Source organism: Sorex araneus, chromosome 1 (genome assembly GCF_027595985.1).
Source record: "Sorex araneus isolate mSorAra2 chromosome 1, mSorAra2.pri, whole genome shotgun sequence".
NCBI classification, from domain to species: domain Eukaryota; kingdom Metazoa; phylum Chordata; class Mammalia; order Eulipotyphla; family Soricidae; genus Sorex; species Sorex araneus.
The window spans coordinates 73,255,111-73,278,395 of record NC_073302.1 but is presented as its reverse complement, the minus strand read 5'-3'; the positions used below and the strand labels follow the sequence as shown (position 1 = coordinate 73,278,395).

Here is a 23,285-nt window from a genome sequence, read left to right as displayed (position 1 = left end):
CAAAAGATACAGTGACCAAAATACAAAGACTATCTACAGAATGGGAAAGGATATTTACACAATACCCATCAGATAAGAGGTTGATATCAATGGTATATAAAGCACTGGTTGAACTCTACAAGAAGAAAACATCCAACCCCATCAAAAAATGGGGCGAAGAAATGAACAGAAACTTTCCCAAGGAAGAGATACGAATGGCCAAAAAGCACATGAAAAAGTGCTCTACATCACTAATCATCAGAGAGATGCAGATCAAAACAACCATAAGGGGCTGGAGTGATAGCACAGCGGGTAGGGTGTTTGCCTTGCACGCAGCCGACCCGGGTTCGAATCCCAGCATCCCATATGGTCCCCTGAGCACGGCCAGGGGTAATTCCTGAGTGCAGAGCCAGGAGTAACCCCTGTGCATCACCGGGTGTGACCCAAAAAGCAAAAAACAAAACAAAACAAAAACAAAACACCATGAGATACCACCTCACACCACAGAGACTAGCACACATCCAAAAGAACAAAAGCAACCACTGTTGGAGAGGATGTGGAGAGAAAGGGACCCTTCTACACTGCTGGTGGGAATGCCGACTAGTTCAGCCCTTTTGGAAAACAATATGGACAATTCTCAAAAAACTAGAGGTTGAACTCCCATTTGACCCAGCAATACCACTGCTGGGAATATATCCCAGAGGAGCAAAAAAGTATAGTTGAAATGACATCTGCACTTATTTGTTCATTGCAGCACTGTTTACAATAGCCAGAATCTGGAAAAAACCCGAGTGCCCTAGAACAGATGACTGGTTGAAGAAACTTTGGTACATCTATACAATGGAATACTATGCAGCTGTTAGAAAAAATGAGGTCATGAAGTTTGCATATAAGTGGATCAGCATGGAAAGTATCATGCTAAGTGAAATGAGTCAGAAAGAGAGAGACAGACATAGAAAGATTGCACTCATCTGTGGAACATAGAATAATAGACTAGGAGTCTAACACCCAAGAATAGTAGAAATAAGTACCAGGAGGTTGACTCCATGGCTTAGAGGCTGGTATCTCATTCTGGGCAACTCAGAGAAGGGAACACCAAGTAAAATGTGGTCAGAGGTCATGCGGGGGAGGGGTGACGCGTGCCGAATGTAGACTAGAGACTGAACACAATGGCCGCTCAACACCTTTATTGCAAACCACAACACCTAATCAGAGAGAGAGAACGAAAGGGAATACCCTGCCATAGTGGCAGTGTGGGGTGGGGGGAGACAGGACTGGGGAGGGTGGGAGAGATGCTGGGTTTACTGGTGGTGGAGAATGGGCACTGGTGAAGGGATGGGTTCTTGAACTTTGTATGGGGGAAACATGAGCACAAAAATGTATAAATCTGTAACTGTACCCTCACGTGGATTCACTAATTAAAAATAAATAATTTATTAAAAAAATAACCCAAGTGAAATCTAAGAAAGTGAAAAAAAAGTGGTGGGTCTTCTATGGGGGCTGCTCAGAACACCTATCTAGAGTTTCTGGGGGTTATTTGTTGGCACACCTTAATTTAGCAAAACCTGACTAATGGGAAAGTCTTCAGGATGAGTTGAGTAGAATTTGCTTTTGACTCTTACTTATGACCCAAAGAGGTTTTTTCACTTCGTTTTTCACAGTCTAGAGAGTTTATTTACTAAGGATTCTTAAATATCTAAAAATGAGGAAAATACAGGTTATTTTTTCCAGGTTATTCTTTTCTTAATAAGAGAAATATAAGATTGTAAGCCACTGGAGCCTGAGCAATAGTACTGTGTGTATGGAATTTGCCATGCATGCGGACGACATGGGTTCAATACCTGACATCCCATATGGTCTCCTGAGCCCAGCAGCAGTGATCCCTGAGTGCAGAACCAGTAGTAATCCCTGAGCACAGTTGGGTGTGGTCCAAACCACAATCCCTCCCAAAAAAATGACTATGAACCATTATGGTCAACATACCACAACAATTGAGAACAAAATATTTTATTTCTTTCAATAAAACTATAGTTTACAATAGTATTTACTAAATAAATTATATAATTTCTCTTTTACAAGCAACAAACTAATCACAAGTATTTCAAAGACAACGTATATACACAACATAAGGCCTTTTATAAATAGCTTAGCTTTTCTCATTTCACTAATAAACAGTGAAAAAATCTTTATAGAAGCTAGTTTTTCTATAAAGTATCTGCCGACCTATTTCGCTGATCTTTATCAGAAACCAATTTAAGCTTTTAATGACATGAACAATGATTCTACATTTGCAAAAGAGAGCAGAAATTCTACTTTACCATTCTGCAGGGATGGATTTAAAAAAATAAGCAGATTCCATTATGTTCTTCATGTATAATCACTGGAGGCATGCAAAATGAAACAATGCAAGGGGCAAAAGGCCAATAGCACTTCCAAGTCCAAAAAAGGTGATTGGCAATGGAGAAGAAAGCAGCTTCACACAGTTCATGCGGTTCTTCGCAGGTCAGCAAGCAACAGCATGTGGCAGATTTGTGTGTGGTCTTCACATCACCTCTGTTCGAGGAGCCTAGGGATCACGTGTCCTCTGACAACGCACCAACAACCAAGTCCAGTTGCTTGTTACTCTCGGTGTAGTGGGGCTCATTCAATTCCTTTGAGAAGTTCCGAGGTTGAGAAACTTCTCCCACAACTGTGCTCTGCTCTCATCCATCTGCATAGGGCGTCACCACTTACTGGAGGAGAAAAAGGGAGAGCATTGCTAAGAATAAGACTTGGCACAGATTGGTAACTTAGAAGTAGCGCATATGCTTTCTCCTGAAGTGTACCTGAGAAATGTGCAGGGAAAAGAGCACACGGCGAGTATATGAAGCTTTGAATTCTCCTACATTACTACAGTGAGTAATGAAGCGAGTATTTTTCCGGTATATAACCCACATATTACTTACCACCACGGATTTTAATTACCACCAAGATCTAAGTTCTTGCTACATCTCAGTATTGTCTCGAATTCAGAAGGTAACAATATGCTTAAGACATACTCTTGAGCCAGAGAGCTGGTACAGGAGGTAAGGTACTTGTTTTACACAGAGCATCACCAGGAACGAGCCCTGAGCACAGAGCCAGGAGTAAGCTCTGAGCACCACCGGGTGTAGCACCTCCCCGCAAAGTAAAATAATTTATGTATTTTGATAGTATTTATTCTTACTTTTTAATTTATTCTTACTTATTTTGGAAAGAATTGATGTTGTAAGAGGTCAAAGCGACAATGCAGTGGGTAGGGTGCTTGCCTTGCAGTTGGCTGACTCGGGTTTAATCCCCAGCATCCTATATGGTCCCCCAAGCACGGCCAGGAGTGACTCCCAAGTGCACTACCAGGAGTAGCCCCTGAGAACCGCTGAATATGGGCCAAAACCAAAACAAAAATACCCCCCAAGGCCCCACCGAAAACAAATAAATGTACAAAATAATTGATTTAGTAGAGTTGGTTGTACAATAACTCCACCAGGAAATGGGGAGTGTATCGTAATAAAAATAGAAATTAAAAAAATGGGGAGATAAAATGAATAGACACTCCCCGAAAGATGGCCAGCAGGCATGTGAAACTTCATCAGTTATCATAAGGGAAATGCATATCCAAATGACAATGAAGTGTTATCTCACACCAGAGAAATGGCTTTGGTCCAGAAGATGGGAACAAGAAGCAGTGCAGGTGGTGTGTTGAAAAGGAGGTGTCACTGACTTATGAGAGCGTCATTTGGTTCAGCCTCTAGGGGAGACAGTATAGAGACGCCTTATAAAATTAATGATAGATCTTCCATTAGTTGGTCTCTATCCCTCAAACATTTAAAGAAGGCTGTGTTCCTGGGGGTAGGGAGACAAGTAAACTGGTGATGGGTGTAGTGTTGGGATTACGTCTGTGAGAAACCATTATTAGCAGTACTGTAAACAAAAAAATATTAAAAGATGAAGGAAATAAATGGAAAAAGAATTTCCCAGGATTACCTGGGAACATTCTAAATCCCAAAAATAGGCATCTTACTAAGAATAAATATAATTTCTTTTAATGTTAAAAAAAAAAGCCCACTTCAAAAAGATCCATGCACACCTATGTTCCCTGCAGCCCTGATCAATTTGAGCCCGGATACGGAAACACCTGAATGACCAGCAGCAGGTGGATGGATAAAGACACTGTGGCCTATCTCCGCAATGCAGGCATGAGCCACAGTCTGATCCCTGGCACCAGCCCGTGTGTCAGTAGCCCACGTGGCACTTCCATTGTGTTATCTCTGGCACCACAACCAAATGTGATCTCTGGTGCACAACGGTCAAGGGTGTGTGAGCAAATGAAGCTGAGTAGTGTGGGGTTCCAGGCCAACACTACACCCAAGTGTGGATCCCCCAGCACGACAACAGAAAAAGGGAAGGGGAAATCAGAAGGATGTTTGCCAGCTAACAATTCTGCCTTTTTCTTTTTTTGGGGGGGTACCATACTTGGCAGTGCTCAGGAGTTACTCCTGGCTCTGTGCTCAGGGATTGCTAGGGAGACCATATGGATGTTGGAGATTGAATCCAGGTAAGTCTGAAAGGCAAGACTTGCTGTGCTATCACCCCCAGTTCTTCCTTTTCCAAGGCTGACCTCACGCTACAAAGACCAGACACCCCCGGGGAATCCCCAAGTAGGGTACTTCCCAATAAGCAAACCAACTTATTGGCCCTGCTAGGGCCAATTACCTGTTCACAGCAGGATGGCATCAAAAGCAAGAAGGTTCTTTTCTGAGGTCTCATCTCTAACCTTATTTTTTTTAATCAACCTTTCCCCTGAAACTGAGAGACACACACTTCACCCACTGTTTAAAATAGGATTTTCTAAGCTCTAGAATGTGCTTGGAGTGCATTTCAAGGGCAGAGTTGAAACAAAAGGCAGAACATCATAACAGTTTCCTGGTCCAAGATGAACAGACAGTCCCTGATGCCTTCAAGTTCCACAGCTCTGAGCCCGAAGGGCTGAGGTTCTTAAAAGTGCATTTTCACTGAGTCATAACTGACCTGTATCAGGTGTGCCCCATCATGATTTGGTATTTGCAGATACAGTGAAATGGTTCCTACAGCAAGGTGAGTTACTGTCTATCACTCACTAATTTAGCTTTAAAGATTTACCTCTTGGCAATTTCAAGTCTGTTCCACACGCCCTCCCTTCCTCCTTCCCTTTCTTCTTTTTTTCTTTTTTGGGGGACTCACACCTAGTAAAGCTCAGGGGTGACTCCTGGCTCTGGATGTAGGAATTACTTCTGGCAGTGCTTGGGGGACAATATGGAATGTGGGGGATGTGGGGGATGTGGGGAATCGAATCTAGTTGGCCACATGCAAGGCAAGTGCCCACTGTATTATTGCCCGGCCTCACTTCCACTCCATTTCTGACTAATCGCTATGCTTCACATTACATCCCAGAGACTGACTCGATCACTGGAAGTTGTACTTCTTCATTATTTTGAACTTAAAACTTTTTTTTTTTGGTTACAGCCAGTAGTCTCAGGGCTCTTCCTGGCTCTCTGCTCAGAAGTGGCCCCTGTTGGTTAGTTGTGCTGCAGACCTGACTGTAGGGGGCTGAAGAGGCAGGGATGCAAGGCAAGACCCTCACCTCCTGGCCTCTCCTGGTCTCTTTATCCCCTTCCTCTGACAGCACTGTCTCTGCTTCCAGTAGCCCTCAGGGGTGACATGTGTATTTATGGCAATGGTTTTGCTCCTCTGTTTTGTCTTTTCAGATTCCACATATAACTGAGATCATGTAGCATTTGCCTTGTGATAATTTCAGTTAGCATATGGCAAAATTTCATTTTTTATTTTTTATTATTTTATTTTTTTGGCTTTTTGGGTTACACCTGGCGATACACAGGGATTACTCCAGGCTTTGCACTCAGGAATTACTCCTGGCAGTACTTGGGGGGCCATATGGGATGCTGGAAATCAAACCTGGGTCTGCTGTGTGCAAGGCAAATGCCCTACCTGCTGTACTATCGCTCCAGCCCCAGATTTCTTTTCTTTTCTTTTCTTTTCTTTTCTTTTCTTTTCTTTTCTTTTCTTTTCTTTTCTTTTCTTTTCTTTTCTTTTCTCTTCTCTTTTCTTTTTTTGCTTTTTGGGTCACACCCGGTGATACACAGGAGTTACTCCTGGCTTCGCACTCAGGAATTACTCCTGGCAGTGCTCAGGAGACCATATGGGATGCTGGGAATCAAACCCAGGTCAGCCACATGCAAGGCAAATGCCCTACTCACTGTGCTATTGCTCCACAGATTCCATTTTTTAAAAGTATTTTTTACTGGGTCCTACCTGGCAGTGTTTGGGGCCTACTCCTGGCTCTATGCTCAGGGATGACCACTCTAGGAAGTACTGGGGGGAACCAGAGGCAGCACTGGGATTGAACCTGGGTCAGTCACATGCAAGATGAGCATTTAAAAAAAATTTATTTATTTTATTAAATCACCATGTGGAAAGTTACAATGTTTTCAGGCTTATGTCTCAGTTATACAATGCTCGAACACCTGTCCCTTCACCAGTGCCCATTTACACCACCAAAAACCCCAGTATACCTTCCACACCCCCGCCTCCGCCCCCGCCTGCGTAGCTGATAAATTTCACTTCATTTTCTCTTTACCTTAATTACATTCCACATTTCAACACAAAATTCACTATTGTTGTTGGAATTTCCCCCCAAAAAACAGCCCTGCTGACAAGGAAGCATTTGATAGTTTTCCATTGTGAGAATGAAGAGAGTTGCGTGGCCGCTATTGCAGCCACGTGGTTTAGGATTTCTGTATTTTAGTATTTAGTAAGTAAGTTCAGAGAGATTTATGTTAGAAATTGCATCATTTCCCTTCCTGGGGCAGCATGGGGCTATGGCTTAGTTCACAGTCTAGAGACACTGCTGGAAGCAGTTGCTGGTACCAAAAGCAGTCTAGCTGGCCTCTGGATCGTGATCGATCAGCAGCAGAGTGGCCACACAAACGTGTGGTCCCTGGGTCACATCTTGGCGGAGCGCGCACGGTATCCCCCCAGCCCAAAACTGCCCACGTGTCCCGCTGTTTCAAGTTCAAACCTTTTTTTTTTTCTTCCCATGCCACCAAGTTCGTACCTCCTTAATGGTCCTCGTAATATGGCAGATGCCAAGCCACTTTTCCCCGAAAAGGGAAAAAGAAAACTGAGAAAGATATTTCCCCTCCTTGGCCGGCGTGGGGCTATGGCTTAGTTCACAGTCTAGAGACATGGCTGCAAGCAGTTGCTGGGACCAAAAGTAGTCTAGCTGGCCTCTGGATTGTGGTCGATAAGCAGCAGAGTGGCCGCACAAACATGTGGCCACCCGGGTCACATCTCGGCGGAGCGCGCACGGTATTGCTCCCGCCCGAGATTGCCCACGCGTCCCGCTAAGATGAGCATCTTAACTATCTCTCCATCTCATTCTTTCACTGTGTAGTGTCTCACTGTATATAAATATAAATAAGACCTTCTTACCCAACCACCCATTACCAGACACGGAGGTTGTTTCATGATGAATACAGGAGTGTATGCATCTTTGCAAAATACTGTTTCATTTTCTTTGGGAAAATATCCACTGGGTGGAGTCACTGGATCACGTGCTGTTTGGTCTCCACATATTTGTAATTTTTCTGGCTTTCTTCGCATAACTGATTTCTACTTTTATATCTTTGTGGTTAGAAAAGATGATGGATTTTATTACTACCTTAAATTTATTGTGGCTTGTTCTGTGTCCGCCCCTGCTTATCCTGGAGAATGTTCCATGTACACTTGAGAAGAATGTACTCTACAACTTTTCCGTGTCATGTCCTGCTTAGAACAACTCCATCTGGCTTTTTGTGTCCTTTAGAAGAGGACACAGCAGTATGAATAGAGTGAAGTCACATCATTAGGGGACCTCAGAGCTGGAAGGAATCCTGAGCTGCGCAAGGACACATGTCCAACATTCCCAGTTAAAACCCATTTTAGACTCAGAACAGAGCTAAGCTTTAAATGGGCAAGCCTTGAGGCAGAAGGCAGAACTTGGAACTACCAAGACGGTACATTCAGTTTTGGATAAAAACACCATTTTGTGGCTGATGTGTTAGAACACTGGCCTCAGTGGTGCGGGCAGCCCTTGGTGTGCCCGGCCTTCTGTCAACCTTCAAGTGCCCCATGCAAGTGTTCCATACCCATCAGCAGGGAGATGACTGGTAAGACCAGAGAATGCCCAAGAAGAAGCTGGCTCAACTTCTAGAACCCATGAAGGTATGAAGGCAAACTCCAGGCCTCAAGGGATAGGAGATGGGCCAGTCCTTCTCATCCCCTACACCCCCCACCCCCAAGGGACCCTGGAGGTCATGCCCACAAACTGCCTCTGGCTGCTACTTAAGCTCCTTAATAGCCATGATCCAGAGACACACAAAAGAATCTCTGAATTGAGCAGCTTGCTGCAGAGACTTCTCCAGACCTTAAAATTATCTAAAATTTTAGTATTCCAGGAGCATAAGGCCACTCTCACAGCCGCGCTGAGTCTTATGCTACTCATAATAAGCAATACAAGAGAATATGAGGGAGATTGTCTACCATAGAGTGGGGGAGGGATGGGATAGGGGGGATACTGGGGTTCTTGGTGGTGGTAGATGTGCACTGGTGGAGGGTTGGGTGATTGATCATTGTATGACTGAAACTCAATCAGGAAAGCTTTGTAACTGTATCTCATGGTGATTAAAAAATAATAAATAAAACAAAATTAACATTATGAATAAAAAATGTAATGTGGAATTCATGCCCAATTCAATCAGCTTAATCAATAGCTGAATAAATAGCAGTACTCCTACATTAAAAAAAAAAACAACAACCAAAGACCTGGCTCAGCTCCTGATGTCTCCTGGGATGGACTGAGGATTATGGCTTCTTTTTTCCAAACTGTGAGTACTGGGGAAACTGGTTTCAACTGGTTCCTTGTTGGACTGATGTCTTTTCCAAAGACCCAAGAGAATCCTGAGGTTATCAATGATTTTTCCAGGCTGGCAATTGTACAGCGAATTTTCCAGTCTTCTGTGTCCCAAGTACTAATTGTAAAACCAAATGGTTACTTTATTATCTGCTATGCCACATGGCCCTGGAGCTACTGCTGAATTTTCTCTGACTCCTGATTCTACCACACAGGGATGTCGAGAGTGTGGTGGACCGAGTGCAGATACTCCTGATTTCACTTGTAAGAAGCAGTCTCCACTGGGATCTCGCTCACTGACGCAGGAAAAAAAAATGCATCAGATGCCACAGATCTCTGGCCACAGCTTATCTGCACCCACTAAGTCATTCCTCTCTCAGCACCTTCCTAGCTTGGAACCATTTTTCTTTAGGAAAACCCACAATACAGATATGGTGCTGATACTGGTTGGATTATGTATGTGTCTCCTTCACGTGCTGAGTCCCAGTCATTGCAGAAACAGTCAAGTGACAATAAGGGTCTTCATCTGAGAGGGAATCAAAATGACTGGACTCCTAGTGACAAGCAGAAATTCAGACGTACAAACGTTCATAGAAGAGGAGAAGAGACAAAGGGAAAAAGGGATGATCTCTAAGCCAAAGAGAAAGGCCTGGAACAGATTCAGTTTTTGGAGGTGGGGGCACACCCAGTGGTGCTCAGAGCTTAGTGCTTAGGGTGCTTAGTGGACCACATGGGACATCAGTGATTGAACCCAGATAGCCATGTGCAAGGCAAGCACCCACGTACTATCACTCCAGCCCCAAGAAAGATTTCAGAAAGACATAAACAGAGAGAAAGGGAGAAGTACGTGTTTGAGAGAGAATACTGGTTTCCCTGTGTGGAAATAAGCAAGTAAGAAGTATTGAGACAAGCAAGTGAGAACACAGGCTTGATGAGCAAGCCCTTGAACAGATTTCTTCCCCACAGTTCTCATGGAAAACAAAACAAAATAAAACAAACAAAAAACCAGGCTCACTGGCATCTTAATTTTGGGTCTGGCCAGTGGAACTGGGACAGTACATTTCTGTTGCTAAAGTCACCAAGCTGGTGATGGTGGGAATTCTGGGAGACAAACATGAGGGCCGTCACCAAGACTGAGAAAGCTGTTCTTCCCATAAGATGCAGCTATACCACTTTGAGGCATTTTCCCAAAAGCTACAGAAACAGTAATCTGAAAGGATATTTGCACCCTTACATGTTCCCAGCAGCGTGATTCACAATATCTAAAACATGCAATCAACACAAATGCTTACCACAGGTTGTCTGGGTAAAGAAGCGGGAGTGCATGTTATTCCCCCACCTGCCACCACGTGTAAGGAAAAGCCGGGGGGAGTTTGACCAGCTGGAGGGGACGAGAGGGAAGCCGGGGTGAAGATGATTCTGGGTGTCTCGTGGGGCATGACTTGTGTGTTTGGGTCACAGGCTGCTGGCACCTGGGGGTCTACACTGCTTCCTTGTTCTTTCCGGCGTGCTGGCCCTTTGCAGCTACTCGCTGCTGGGGTGTGTGTGCCCGCCATGGCAGGGCATTCTGATGCTGCATCCAGAACGAACCACCACCGGCGCTAACTGCCTGGGCCAGCCCGGGAGAGGCCTGTGTGCATCACTTGGAAAAGCGTGTGCTGGACACTATCTTGAATAAGGGACAGTTGGTGTCCGGGAGAGACCACGCGGGCCGGGCCAGTGTCTACCTGAAAGAGTGAGGTCCTCAGACCTCCAAGTCCGGAGCATGCACGAAGTGAGTGCTACTGCATTTTCCTGGGCTCTGGCGTGAGTGCCTCCTTCCAGTAAACAAAGCCTCTACTTGGTCAGCAAATATGTCCCCACAAATGGGGACATGCTTTTTTTTTTTTTGCTTTTTGGGTCACACCCGACGATGCACAGGGGTTACTCCTGGCTCATGCACTCAGGAATTACTCCTGGCAGTGCTCAGGGGACCATATGGGATGCTGGGAATCGAACCCAGGTCGGCTGCGTGCAAGGCAAATGCCCTACCCGCTGTGCTATTGCTCCAGCCCCATGGGGACATGCTTTTTGCTTTTTTTTTTTTTTTTGATCATGCCCAGTAGCACTCAGAGTTGACTCTTGCCCCTATGCTCAGGGATCACTTCTGGTGGTGCTCAGGGACCCATATGTGGTGCCAGGAATTGAGTCTGGGTCAGCGCATGCAAGGTAAGTGCCTTAACCCCTGTACTATTTCCTGCCATCCCTCCCAATCACCAAATTATCATTATTTTTGTTTGGCCATGACAAACTCCTGACTGTGCTCAGGGAGCACTCCTGGTGGTGCGCAGGTCCCATATGGGATGCAGGGATTGAACCTGGGTTGGCCTCAGGCAAGCAAGTGCCCTACCCATTGCACAACAGCACCAACTCGATTGAATTATTATTTTTTTGAAGTAAAAACAGATTTTATTTGGAGGTTTTTAAGAAGGGGAAGGAGGGAGGGCAAAGGGAGAGAGAGTAACTACTCAAGGGGGAATACGGACTTCTCCAAAGGCAGAGAAAGCCCCAGTCCACATCTTGAGAGGGGCAATGCGGGCGACATGTGCTCGGCCAGTTAGTCGCAAGCAGCACATGGGCTCAGGCAGCATCTGCGTGCCAGACTGAATTATCTTTTGGCACAGGGAAGTAAAGGACAATAACTTTACTTCCAGTCCTACTTGAAAGGTGGAGAGGTTCTAGGCTTGCCCGGAGGTGCTGTCTTGCCCTCTGAACCACCCTGCTGACCCTGCACAGAGCAAGGAGAAGCTAGGGCAGTGGGAAGGGTGGGGAAAGTTCCCTAAATTTCAATTCACACTCAGTAGAAATACTGAAATTCTCTTGTGCAGAGGTCTCTCCTGGCCAGTAGGTGGCAGTAACGTTTGCTGAAAGCAGGAACAATTTCAAATCCAGTTGGGAAGCTTGAGTGTACCCAAGCTTCGCTTGGCTTTAGTGAGAGGAAATGCCCGTGCTCTGAGCTGCCAACCACCCTGAAGAGGGTTCGGATGGAGTTACACATCTCCCCTACACCTAGGACTTAGAGATGAGAGAGGATTATAGGATCCTCAAAAGAATCCTAGGATGCTCAGTCAAAAAGCTCAGTGGATCTTATTCCTGGGACCAGATGTGATCCCAAACCCCCCAAATCCAGCAAATAAAAAAAAAAAAAAAAAACAAAAAAAAACAATATAGGGCAGGAAAGAGGACTTGATGGGCTGGAGCACACGCTATGCAGATGGCCTGGTTTCAATCCCAGCACTGGCCCTGGTCCTCCAAGTATCACAGGGAACACCCTCTAAGCACAGGTCTGGGAACGTCCGCGACCACCACTGGGTATGACACACAAACCAATAAAGAGGCAGATACCAACCATGTTACCTCAGTAACAAAATATCAAGTGCCATTTCACACCAGTGAGAACAGCATACACTTAGAATCAAAACTACACACAGGGCTTGAGAGAGAGAGAGAGTCCAGTGTGTTGGGCATTTGCCTTGCATGTGGTTGACCCAACTTCAATCCCCAAGACCCCATATGGTCCCCTGAACCTGATCAGAAGTGGTCCCTAAGCATAGCTGGTATGGCCCATGAACAAACAAATGAACACAACTGAAATAAAAACAAACCCTAAAAACAAATATTGGCAGGGATGTGGTGAAAAAGGAACCCTTGTTCACTGCTGGTGGGAATGTCAGCTGGTCCAGTCTCTATGGCTAACAACACTTCTCCAAAAAGAAAGAAGGTAGAACGGCGCTCCAATTTGACCAGACTATCCCACTTCTAAGTATCTACTCCCCAAAGTGATTTCACTCATGAATTCAAAACATTAATTAGAAAAACATTAATTAGAAAAGATCTAGGTTCACACATATTCACACTGAATTAAGGTGGGCCCCAAGTCCCATGACTGGCACCCTCACAAGAAGACAGGACTGAGGGCCCAGGGAAGAGGGTGGGTGATGGTGGGGTGGGCACAAGACTGTGGCTGGCAAGTGAAACAAGGCTAAGCAACACGGAATCTGTCAGACTCTGGAAGAAGCAGGAATAATCCTGTCCTCAAGTTTTCTGAGGAAGCCTTGCCTGGCTAACCTCTTGACCTTGGACTCCCGGCCTTCCAGAGCTGTGAGACCATGTTTCTATCTGTTTCCCAGTCTGTGGCAGTTTTCAGGCTGCCCTGTGAATCAAACTCACACAGAGACACAGTCTAGGTCCTCAGAACCCCACACTGTCCTTCTCCTACCGTCTCCCGCTATCAAGGCTGGGGTCAATCTTTAGGAATTAGTACCGGCACTGACCCATTCCTCTGGGTTCTCTTGTGCCTCCGCAGACCTGGGACAGGCCCAGTCTTGAGGTTCATGGGTATGAGTCAAACTTGCTTTCCAGCCCTAGGTGTCTTGTTCGTTCCTTCTGAGTCAGCTGCTGCCGCTTCCCCACAGGCCCGACCCCTCCTAGACCACACGCTCCCCCATCAGAGGCTCTTCTTCCTCAAACCTTCTCTCTGGGGGTTGAAGCACTCGAGGAAACCAATAAACACAGCCTTCAAAGGATGGGGACAGGAATAGAGAAATCAAAAAGGAAAGCAATAGAGTGTGTGGCAGGGGGCAGGGATGAGGGCCCGGGACCAGGAGGCAAATGGGGGAGGAAGTGATTTTGGAGACTCAAGCAACAGAAGGGCAAAGCTGACCTTGATAAATGCAGAGAACAAGTTGGCTTTTGAGGTAAAGCTAAACCATGAGAGCAGAAAAGAAAGAAAAACAAACTAAAGCCCCCCCCCTATACCACAGCTGTACAAGTCCATTCGGTTCTGGGTCTGATTTGACAATAAAGGCAGCATCCTGGCTTCTTGTGACTCTGATTCTCTAAGATAATCCTTAAACAGTAGTTACATATGGTTTGATTAAAAAAAAAGTTCCAGCAGTGATCGCCAATGCAGACTGAAAAGGAGTCTTGGGTATCCGAACTGTGTGGGGCTCTTGTTTCACCCTGGATGGAGGTCATATGTGGGTCCTCTGGGCATAGCAAATGGAGTCCGTTCTCTCTCTCTCTCTCTCTCTCTCTCTTCCCTCTCTCTCTCTCTTTCAGAGAGGGGTTCACACCTGGCAGTGCTCAGGACTTACTCCTGGCTCTGTGCTCAGGGTTCACTTCTTGTGAGGTTTGGGGGACCATATGAGGTACCAGGGATTGAACAGCAGGAAGGGCATTTGCATGCAAGGCAAGCACCCTACCTGCCATACTATCACTCTGCCGCCACCCTCCCCCGTTTTAAAACTCCTCCACAAGTCTCAGAAAAATTATCTGGTCAAGAACTTAAGGGGGCCAAGCTTACAGAGAGATAGATGTCCTCTCTGAAGTTGCTTCATTTATCAACAATGGGGTCATAAAACCGATGGAAACTGCATTCTGGGGCCTGGGGAGGCAGCACAGGGGTAACTGCAAAGGCCTTGCATGCACCCAACCTGGGTTTGAGCCCTGGGAGCCCCCGAGGAACATCGAGGTGGCTCTGGGGGTCTGTGGCACTGCAGGGCCCCAGCAGCACCACACTCTTGGGATCCCAGCATAGAATCACTCACCCTGTGGGTATTACCAGATGTGGCCCCCTGAGCTCTGCTCTGTCCCCATGCAATAAAGAAAAAAAAAGCATTCTGATGAAATACCTCCCAATCAAAGGCAGCGTCCGCCCTTTCTTTCCCCACTTTGCCTTTCAGTGAATCTACCAGAATCCAGGGCACCCTGGTTGATGGATGGAGGCCTGCCATCTGTCTCGGCTCAGAGCTACAGCATGGTCCCTGTATCAGCAGCCAGCACTGGCCCCAACAAGGCAAGTGCAAATGTACCAGCACTTCAGAGAGAAGCCAGCAACCTCAAGCCAGTAGACTCAAAGATGAAATGTGATTTCTCTGGCCACAGAAAGTTCCACTGAATTTCCAAAGATCCTCCCATGACCAAACTGAAAGTGTTTCTCCTTTTTCTCTTGCTTTTCTTATCCATAGTCGCATAAGCCATTAATGCAATCATTTTCACTTCCCTGCTACCATTCACCCATGATTATTAATCACAGGAACACACACTCGAGAATCTAGTTGCCCATCAGGGCACAAATCTCAGTCCTGGCACGGCTACAACACACTTAATTGTTTTTTCTCCTTTACCTGCAGCCATTTTTGTGCTTCAGATGACCATTAGCAGAGCTGCATCTCTGGATAGAAGAACGTTATCACTGAGATGTTGACAAGAGAAGTATAAAAAATAAAGTGTATGTGATATAGGGCCAGGGTCAGAGACACATGCTCAGAGACCAGAGTTCTGAATCTTGCACTGCATACATAACCCCATTCCCAAGCAACACTGGGGTTTCCTTGGTGGCCTGTGAGCAATGCTGGCCTGAGCAATACCACCTTGCCACGATCAAGTGTTGAACTGTCTGCTTGGTTGGCTGAATATCATTGAGAGTTGTCAATGAATAATTCTTAGGATCACCCTTCCAAAAAAAAAAAAAGGTGCAGTCTGTTATTCACAGGACTGAATAACAGAAGCAAAAAAGTCATTGTTGCATGACCACCATCTTTCAAAACATCCATATTAATAAAAAAGCAATCCCATTATCTCCCACCTGCCTGTCCACTCCCAGGAAGTCATAAAAGGACATTCTTCTCCAGGCCATTGTTTGACTGAAATGGCTGTTGGTTGTTCCCATTCCCCATTAAGACAAAATTGCATTCGACAGCAGGTAAGGAAGCTGCCTTAGCAACTGAAATAACAGCTATTGTGCCTCAGAATATCTGGAATGATTGAAAGATGTAAAACATGGATCCTATCTCTGCTCTGAAGAGTGTGTGATTGCCCCTTTCACTTCATCAGAGCCTGCTCTTCTCTGCTGTACTCTCCTTCCACCCTCATCTATGCTGGCAACTCAAAACTCAATGGAAAAAATACATCTTCAGGTTATTGGATAAAACCATCCCTTGAATTCCTTCTTTGCTTTGAATACTTCAAATCAATCATTTCGAAAATGCTCTCATTTGAAGCTGAATGGCCTTTGCAAGGCTGCGTGGGCGAGGAGCTAGGCACACGGAGCTTGAACAAAACACTTTAATCTGGATGCTGGAGCAATCAGCTGCCTTTTGCTTTCCCTGCCTTTTACAGAATGCGAGCCATTCCCAGGGACACTCGGCCATGTGGAGCAGTGTTCTGGCCCAGTGGTGGGGCCATTCAGTACCCAAGAATGAAATCAGGGTCTCCCACATGAGACACCTGTGCTCTAGCCTTGAACTATCTTGCAGCACCCCCCCATCCCCACCCCCTCAGTTAGCTGTCTTTTAAGGAAACCCATCCTTTAGATTTCCTGTCAAGTCACAGGGAAAAGGATAGCAAGTCTAATTTACATACATAATAAGGTGGGTGGATCCTTAAAGGGAAATGTTGTATGTAATCCGGTAGGCATAAATGCATGGGATTGAATCACACGCATTGTTTAAGGGGGGATTAAGCAGTATAATCGTTAGTATATCTAACAGTAGCACCAGCAAAGCAGGCTACAATCACCAATGGGTAGACCTCATTAGATCTTCAACCACAGGTCCAGGTCCGAGCCAGTGTAGAAAAGGTTCATAACCTCTAGTTCACTGCAGGGGGTTTATCTGTTCATTTATTCACTCATTCTTGTGGGAGCCACACCTTGGTTGCTTAGGGGCCAGAGGTGTTGGCGATCACACTTAGGACCCGGTTGGAAACTACTGTAAAGGAACAGAAATATTATAGGAGAAACCTGTTTGGTAGCAATAAAGTCAGCACAGAAGCTGGGGCTGGAGAGAGATAGCGAGCAGGGGCATTTGCCTTGCACATGGCCCACCGAGGTTCAATCCCTGGCACCACATATGGTCCCCTGAGCACCGCTAGGAATGATCCCTGAGTGTGTCCAGGTGTGGCCCCCAACAAAAACAAAAACACCAAAACAGAAGCTGCCAGTTGTCACTTCATGTAAGGAGGGCTTGGGAAGGATTCTAATTAGGTCAAGGGAAAGGAGACACAGGTATCGGTGGTACTGCCTTCACGGGCTTTCTCCTTTCTCTCTGTTACACTGGAGAGGCAAATGAACTTATTAAAGCGAAGGGAATGGACTGGTTCCTTTGAGATTTAGATGAGCCCAAAAAATAAAAATCTCTGGTATGAAAACACACCTGAGAATTACAAGTTAATGGTGTGTGACTGTTGTAAAATTTAACCTTAAATATTGTGAAGGTTTATGAAAAAGGCTTAATGAAAGGCTTATAAGATAGTGAAGTTTGGAGAAACTGCAAATGATTTTTGGAGAAGCCTCCTTTCTGTAACACTTTAATTTATTTTATTTTATTTTTTTTTATTTTATTTTTTTTTCTTTTTGGGTCACACCCGGCGATGCACAGGGGTCACTCCTGGCTCTGCACTCAGGAATCACCCCTGGCGGTGCTCAGGGGACCATATGGGATGCTGGGATTCGAACCCGGGTCGGCCGCGTGCAAGGCAAATGCCCTACCCGCTGTGCTATCGCTCCAGCCCATGTAACACTTTAATTTAGAGTATGTTTCAGACTGTCAAAGCCGGAGATGATCTTAGAGGAGGTTTAATAGTCTTTATTATAGACAAGTAAACTTATCCTTTTATAGACAAGACCAGAGTGGGGGAACAAAATATGTGACTGCCAGATGAGGCCCTTTACAATATGGATTGAGCTGATGGTCATTAGAAAACCTTCGATACCTCTCTCTTAGCTGCTTAAAATAGCAGCACTTAGTACGATAGTTAAGAGATGAACTAACCCAAATGTCCAATGTCAGATGAGGGGATAATGAAGGCCTGGTATCGTACATAATGGAATACTATACAACCATGAGGAATGATGAAATCATGCGATTCACTTGGATGCAACTTGGATGGAACTGGAGGAGCTCATGTTAAAAGAAGTCAGAAGAAAAACTAAAACCAAATGATCTCACTTATCTGAGGCAAAAGGAATAACATGACAAGGAAATGTATGGTAGCAATGGTGGGAAAATCCTTGGTTTTAGATTACAGAAATGAAAAGGCCAGGGAAGGAGACAGATAGAGAGAAGGAAGAAGAGGCAGATAAGAGGTAACAGGGACAAGGGGCAGGGCTTTTATTTTTTATTTTTTGTAGAGCTGGGGTACGTGTATATACTAACCCAGACAGGCATCAATTCTGCAAGCACTGACTGGACCCAAACCACAATAATTAAGTTTAAAAATATACCTATAAAGAAGGCAGGCTGGCCGGTGGGAGGGAACCTGGGGATATTGGTGGAAAGAACTGACACTGGTGGTGGGACTGGTGATAGAATATTGCATGTCTGATACTCTAGTATAGACATATTTATAAATCACAGTGCCTAAATTTAAAAAAAATCATTAAAAAAATAGAATGTAGATGGAGGGGGTGCCCCACAGAAAAAGTTGTTATCTGCGATCACTTTTTAAAATCCTGGAGACTTAGCTGCCTGAGAGGGTCAAAGTCTGTTTAGCAAACTTTAGCTCCCCTCCTCTTCCTGTGAATTGTCTTCCTCTCCTTTGAAGTTCCAGCAGTCTCCTGCCTTTTTTTTTTTTTTAAATGTAGGAGTACTGCTATTTATTCAGCCACTGATTAAACTGACTGAAGTGGGCATGAACTCCACGTTACTTTAAAACAAAATGTTTTTTAATTGAATATCCATGAGCTAGACCATCACAAAGCTGTTCATAATTGGGCTTCAAGCATACAATGATCCAGCACCCATCCCTCCATCAGTGTACATTTCCCACCACCAATGTCCCCTGTTTCCTTCCCACCATCCCCCAACACCCCATCGCCCCACCCCCAGCCTCCCTCTATGGGAGGCACTTTCCTTCTTGCTCTCTCTCTCCTTTTCCTTTTGCTGTATCCTTTTTAAGGGCTGTTCTAAGCTTCAACTGCCTGGCTCTCTTTTGAATTCCATGTATGTGGAACTCTTGGATATATAAAGTTAAAAAATAATTTGTTGCTATTGCTATTATTTTTTGTTGTTATTCTATTCTTTTTCACGGTGTGTGTGTGTGTGTGTGTGTGTGAGTCAAGACCTGGAAGGGCCGGAGCCAGAGAGAGCTCCAACAGGCTAAAGGGGTGCTGTGCATGGGGAGGCCCGGCTTGGATCCCCAGCACCACACAGTCCCCCAGTGTCATCAGAGACAATCCATGAGCACAAAGCTGAGAGTAGCCCCCAAACACTTCTTGGTGTGGCCAAAACACCAAAGAAAAAAAACCAATCCCAAACCAAACAAACACCCATACACCAAAAAGAAGCTAGAAGGATAGAAGAGAAATTATTTTTCCTTCCCTATAGTTTCCAAATAATTTCTCATGAGAAGCAGAGAGGTTTAGGTCCAGGTGTCTATTTTTAACTCATGGTTCTGCAACATGTGAAAAGACTAAATTAAAGTACCAGAATTACTCTGTGTGTGGGGGGTGGGGGGCGGGGAAGGAGGTGGGATGGGGAAAGAGGTAGGGACTATTTCTGGGGATCTGTGAGGTCAAAGCATTTTTCTATTAATACTAAGAGATGATTTATCTGTTTATTTTGTGGTGCAAAAATAATGTGTGATATCAAAATAGATGGATGCAGAAGCAGACAGGAGAATGTAGCTTTTCTATGAAGCCAGATATTAGGCATTGTAAAATGTAAAATGATGTTATACTTCTCATATTGCCCTGTCCCTAGTAAAACAAAGTTATTTTTATAATAATTTACTAAAATTGGGGCCGGAGCGATAGCACAGCGGGTAGGGCGTTTGCCTTGCATGCGGCCTACCCGGGTTCGATCCCCGGCATCCCATATGGTCCCCCCAAGCACCGCCAGGAGTAATTCCTGAGTGCAAAGCCAGGAGTAACCCCTGAGCATAGCTGGGTGTGACCCAAAAAGCAAAAAAAAAAATTTACTAAAATTAAAATAATTGTTATACTAAATAAATACTTAAGATTGTTCTGCATTTAAAAAATTCAGTTTTTGAGTTATAACTGGTGGTGTTCAGGGCCTTGTCCTGGCTCAGTACACAAAGTATTGAGGATCCACTTCTGGCTCCTCATGCAAAATAGATGCTCTGGACCTTTGAGCTATCTCTCAGTGCTGAGTTTTAATTTTATTTACTTTTATTATTTAAATTTTATTTTTTATTTGATGCACTCCGATTTACAATATTGTTAAAGATCTTGTTAAATCTTGTTAAATAAATCTTGTTAAAGATCAGGTTTCCATAATGCCAAAAAGTAGAGATAGAGAGGAAGAAGAAAAGTGCGTGCCATAGAGCAGGCTCTTATGGGGGCTTTGGGGACATTGGAGTGGTGGGAGGGAAACTGGGGACATGGGTGGTGGGAAATGTACACTGGTGGAACGATGGGTGTTAGAATACTGTATGACTGAAACCTGATCATGAAAGCTTTGTAACAGTATATCTCACAGTGATTCCAAAAAAAAAAAAGAGTTTTATACATACAATGCTCGAACAGCAGGTAGGGTGTTTGCCTTGCATGTAGCCGACCCGGGTTTGATTCCTCTGCCCCTCTTGGAGAGCCCGGCAAGCTACCGAGAGTATCCTACTCGCATGGCAGAGCCTGGCAAGCTACCCATGGCGTACTCGATATGCCAAAAACAGTAACAAGTCTCACAGAGGAGACATTACTGGTGCCCACTCAAGAAAATCGATGAGCAACGGGATGACAGTGCAACAGTGCTACAATGCTCCAACACCACATCCTCCACTATTAGTTTTAATTTTTAAATTATGAAATATTGTCAGCTATGTAATAAGGCCCTTTAGGAAGTTCAGACTTTTAAGAGTTTGTAAAGGGATCCTGCAATCAAAGGCTTACAAATGGTTATACTAAAATAGAAAACAAAAATGGAAGAAAATCATACAAAAACTGTTCTCAACATAGAAAATGTCGGACCCCACCCCCCAGGCTCTTTTCTTTTTGGATTCATTCCTCATAATCATAAGGAGGATAATTCTAACAAGGTGGAAGCAAAACTTGTATAACAACTAGTAAGTACTATAGTGTAAGGGGTTTCACAATTTCAAGTTGCGATGGAGAGTTAATAGCTGAGCTGAATTTGAATTTTGGTTTTGCCATGTACCAGCTCTGAGAATTGGTCGGGTTAAAGTTCAGTTTCCTTATCTTTATGAATAGAGACAAATATAACTCTTCTTCCTGAATGAGCTAGCGTCAGAAAGCCTTGGGCAGCACCTAGCACACAGTATGTGTTCAATGTGTGCTTTATTATCACTGTTTATTTATTTATTTTAATGAGTCACCATGAGATAGTTACAGACTTACAAACTTTCACGATTATGTTTCAGTCATACAATGATCCAGTATCCATCCCTCCACCAGTGCCCATTCTCCACCAGCAATGTTCCCAGTAGCCCTCCCACCACCCCACCCCCTCCCACCCCCTGCCTCTGAGGCAGGCACATTCCCTCTTATTCTCTCTCTCCTTTTGGGTGTTATGGTTTGCAATACAGGTACTAAGCGGCCATCATGTTTGTTCCATAGTCTATTTTCAGCATGCATCTCCCATATCAAGTGATCCCTCCAACCGTCATTTACTTAGTAATGGTCCCTTCTCAATCTCATCTGCCTTTTCCCCCAGAATGTGAGACTGGCTTCCAAGCTGTGCAGTGATCCTCCTGGCCCTTATCTCTACTATCCTTAGGTGTTTGTCTCCTATCATGTTACTTTATATTCCACAAATGTGTGCAGTCATTCTATGTCTGTCCCTCTCTTTCTGACTCATTTCACTAAGCATGATACTCTCTGTGTCCATATGCAAATTTCATGATTTTATCTTTTCTCATAGCTGCATAGTATTTCATTGTGTAGATGTACCACAGTTTCTTTAACCAGTCATCTGTTCTTGGGCAGGGGTTTTTGTTTTTCCAGATTCTGATTATTGTGAGTCACTGTATCACTGTCGTCCCATTGCTCATCGATTTGCTCAAGCTGGCGCAGTAACGTCTCCATTCGTCCCTGTTGCGTTTAGGGTCAGGGGAATAAGGTCCATTATTGTTACTGTTTTTGGCATATCAAATACGCCATGGGTAGCTTGCCAGGCTCTGCAGTGTAAGATTCTGCATTGCTCTCTTCCGGGAGCTTTGCTTTATTGTCTCTGGATCTTAGTCGTTGATGAAATTACATGGCACTGGGGGTGTGACTGACAAGCTACTGGAAAACTGGGGATCTGGGTGGAGGAGGCCCAGTCCCGATCTGAGCAGGCTTGGAAATCTCAGCCATGGGTCCCGCATACATGGGTTCCTCTGCTGGTTCCTTCATGGATGAGGCTCGTCTGAGCGTGTGGAGAGGGGCCTTGAGAATGGCTGTGGCTGGGTTCTGGAGGTTTTCGGCTGCTGTGGCTTCCTCTTGGGGTGAGGAGGGAAACTCAACGCCCCCCCCCCCCCCCCAGAGGGCCCAGTGAAGACAGCCTGGCCAGGGGCAGGAGATTCTGTCTATTGTAAAAAAGCTACATATTATTGCTGTAATAATAATATGTAACACTGTCTTACATTGCTGTTTTCTTTTCTTTTTTTTTTCTTTTTAAATAAAGTTTCATTGCTTGGAAACATCTATGAAGTAAGATTAGATTACTTTATCTCTCTTGCTTTCTGGAATAGTGAGGGTCTACAGGATGGAGCAGCGGCTGCTGGAGGCACAAGGCTGGGAACATCTGCTCGCTGGGGCAGAAGCTGGTGTGAGTGAGCTAGCCACTAGAGTGTGTGACTCCAGCAATCACTGTAGCTGAAGATGTGCGAGCACCACAGCCTTGTGGGTGCGTGGCAGCACTGAAGCCACCCAGAAGGGACGCCAGCCCTGCAGCTAGAGGAGCAAGATGCCCTGCAAGCACATGTGTGAGCACCATGACTAAGCCACGTGGCTTCTTAGCTGAGCAAGTCCCAGCCTCTGACCTAGAGAGGCAGTACAGGGACTGAGGTGCTTGCTTGCACATGGCAACTCTGGTTCAATCTCTGGAATCACTTGGCCCCAAGCACTGCTGGATGCGGCTCCCTTCACTCCCCACTCCAGCCTCCAGCCTGCAGTAGCCCCAAGCTCCACTAGGTGTGGCCCAAATGCACCTTTTCCCAAACAAAACAAACAAAACAGTTTCTATAAAATGTGGCGGATTCAAGGGAGCTCATATCCTTCATCATGAGTGACATTCCAGGGAGTCCTGGAGAGCAGGCTCGGTGGGCAGCTCTTTACTCCTTGAAAGACGGATATATCATGGGAAAGATTCTCTTCCAGATGACACAGTTGTTGGTGATAAGT

At 45.1% G+C, this 23,285-nt stretch overlaps 1 protein-coding gene across 3 annotated transcripts in view; it reads right to left on the bottom strand.

The window, feature by feature from the left end:
- Nucleotides 1-1,959: 1,959 nt before the first annotated feature.
- Nucleotides 1,960-23,285, bottom strand: part of PIP5K1B (phosphatidylinositol-4-phosphate 5-kinase type 1 beta) — a 354,670-nt gene continuing 333,344 nt past the window's right edge. For all 3 annotated transcript variants that reach the window (XM_055132200.1, XM_055132196.1, XM_055132192.1), the window contains one exon: nucleotides 1,960-2,711. In XM_055132200.1, coding sequence (XP_054988175.1) covers nucleotides 2,709-2,711 — 3 coding nt within the window. In that variant the 3' untranslated portion in view covers nucleotides 1,960-2,708. The remainder of the gene's footprint in view (nucleotides 2,712-23,285) is intronic.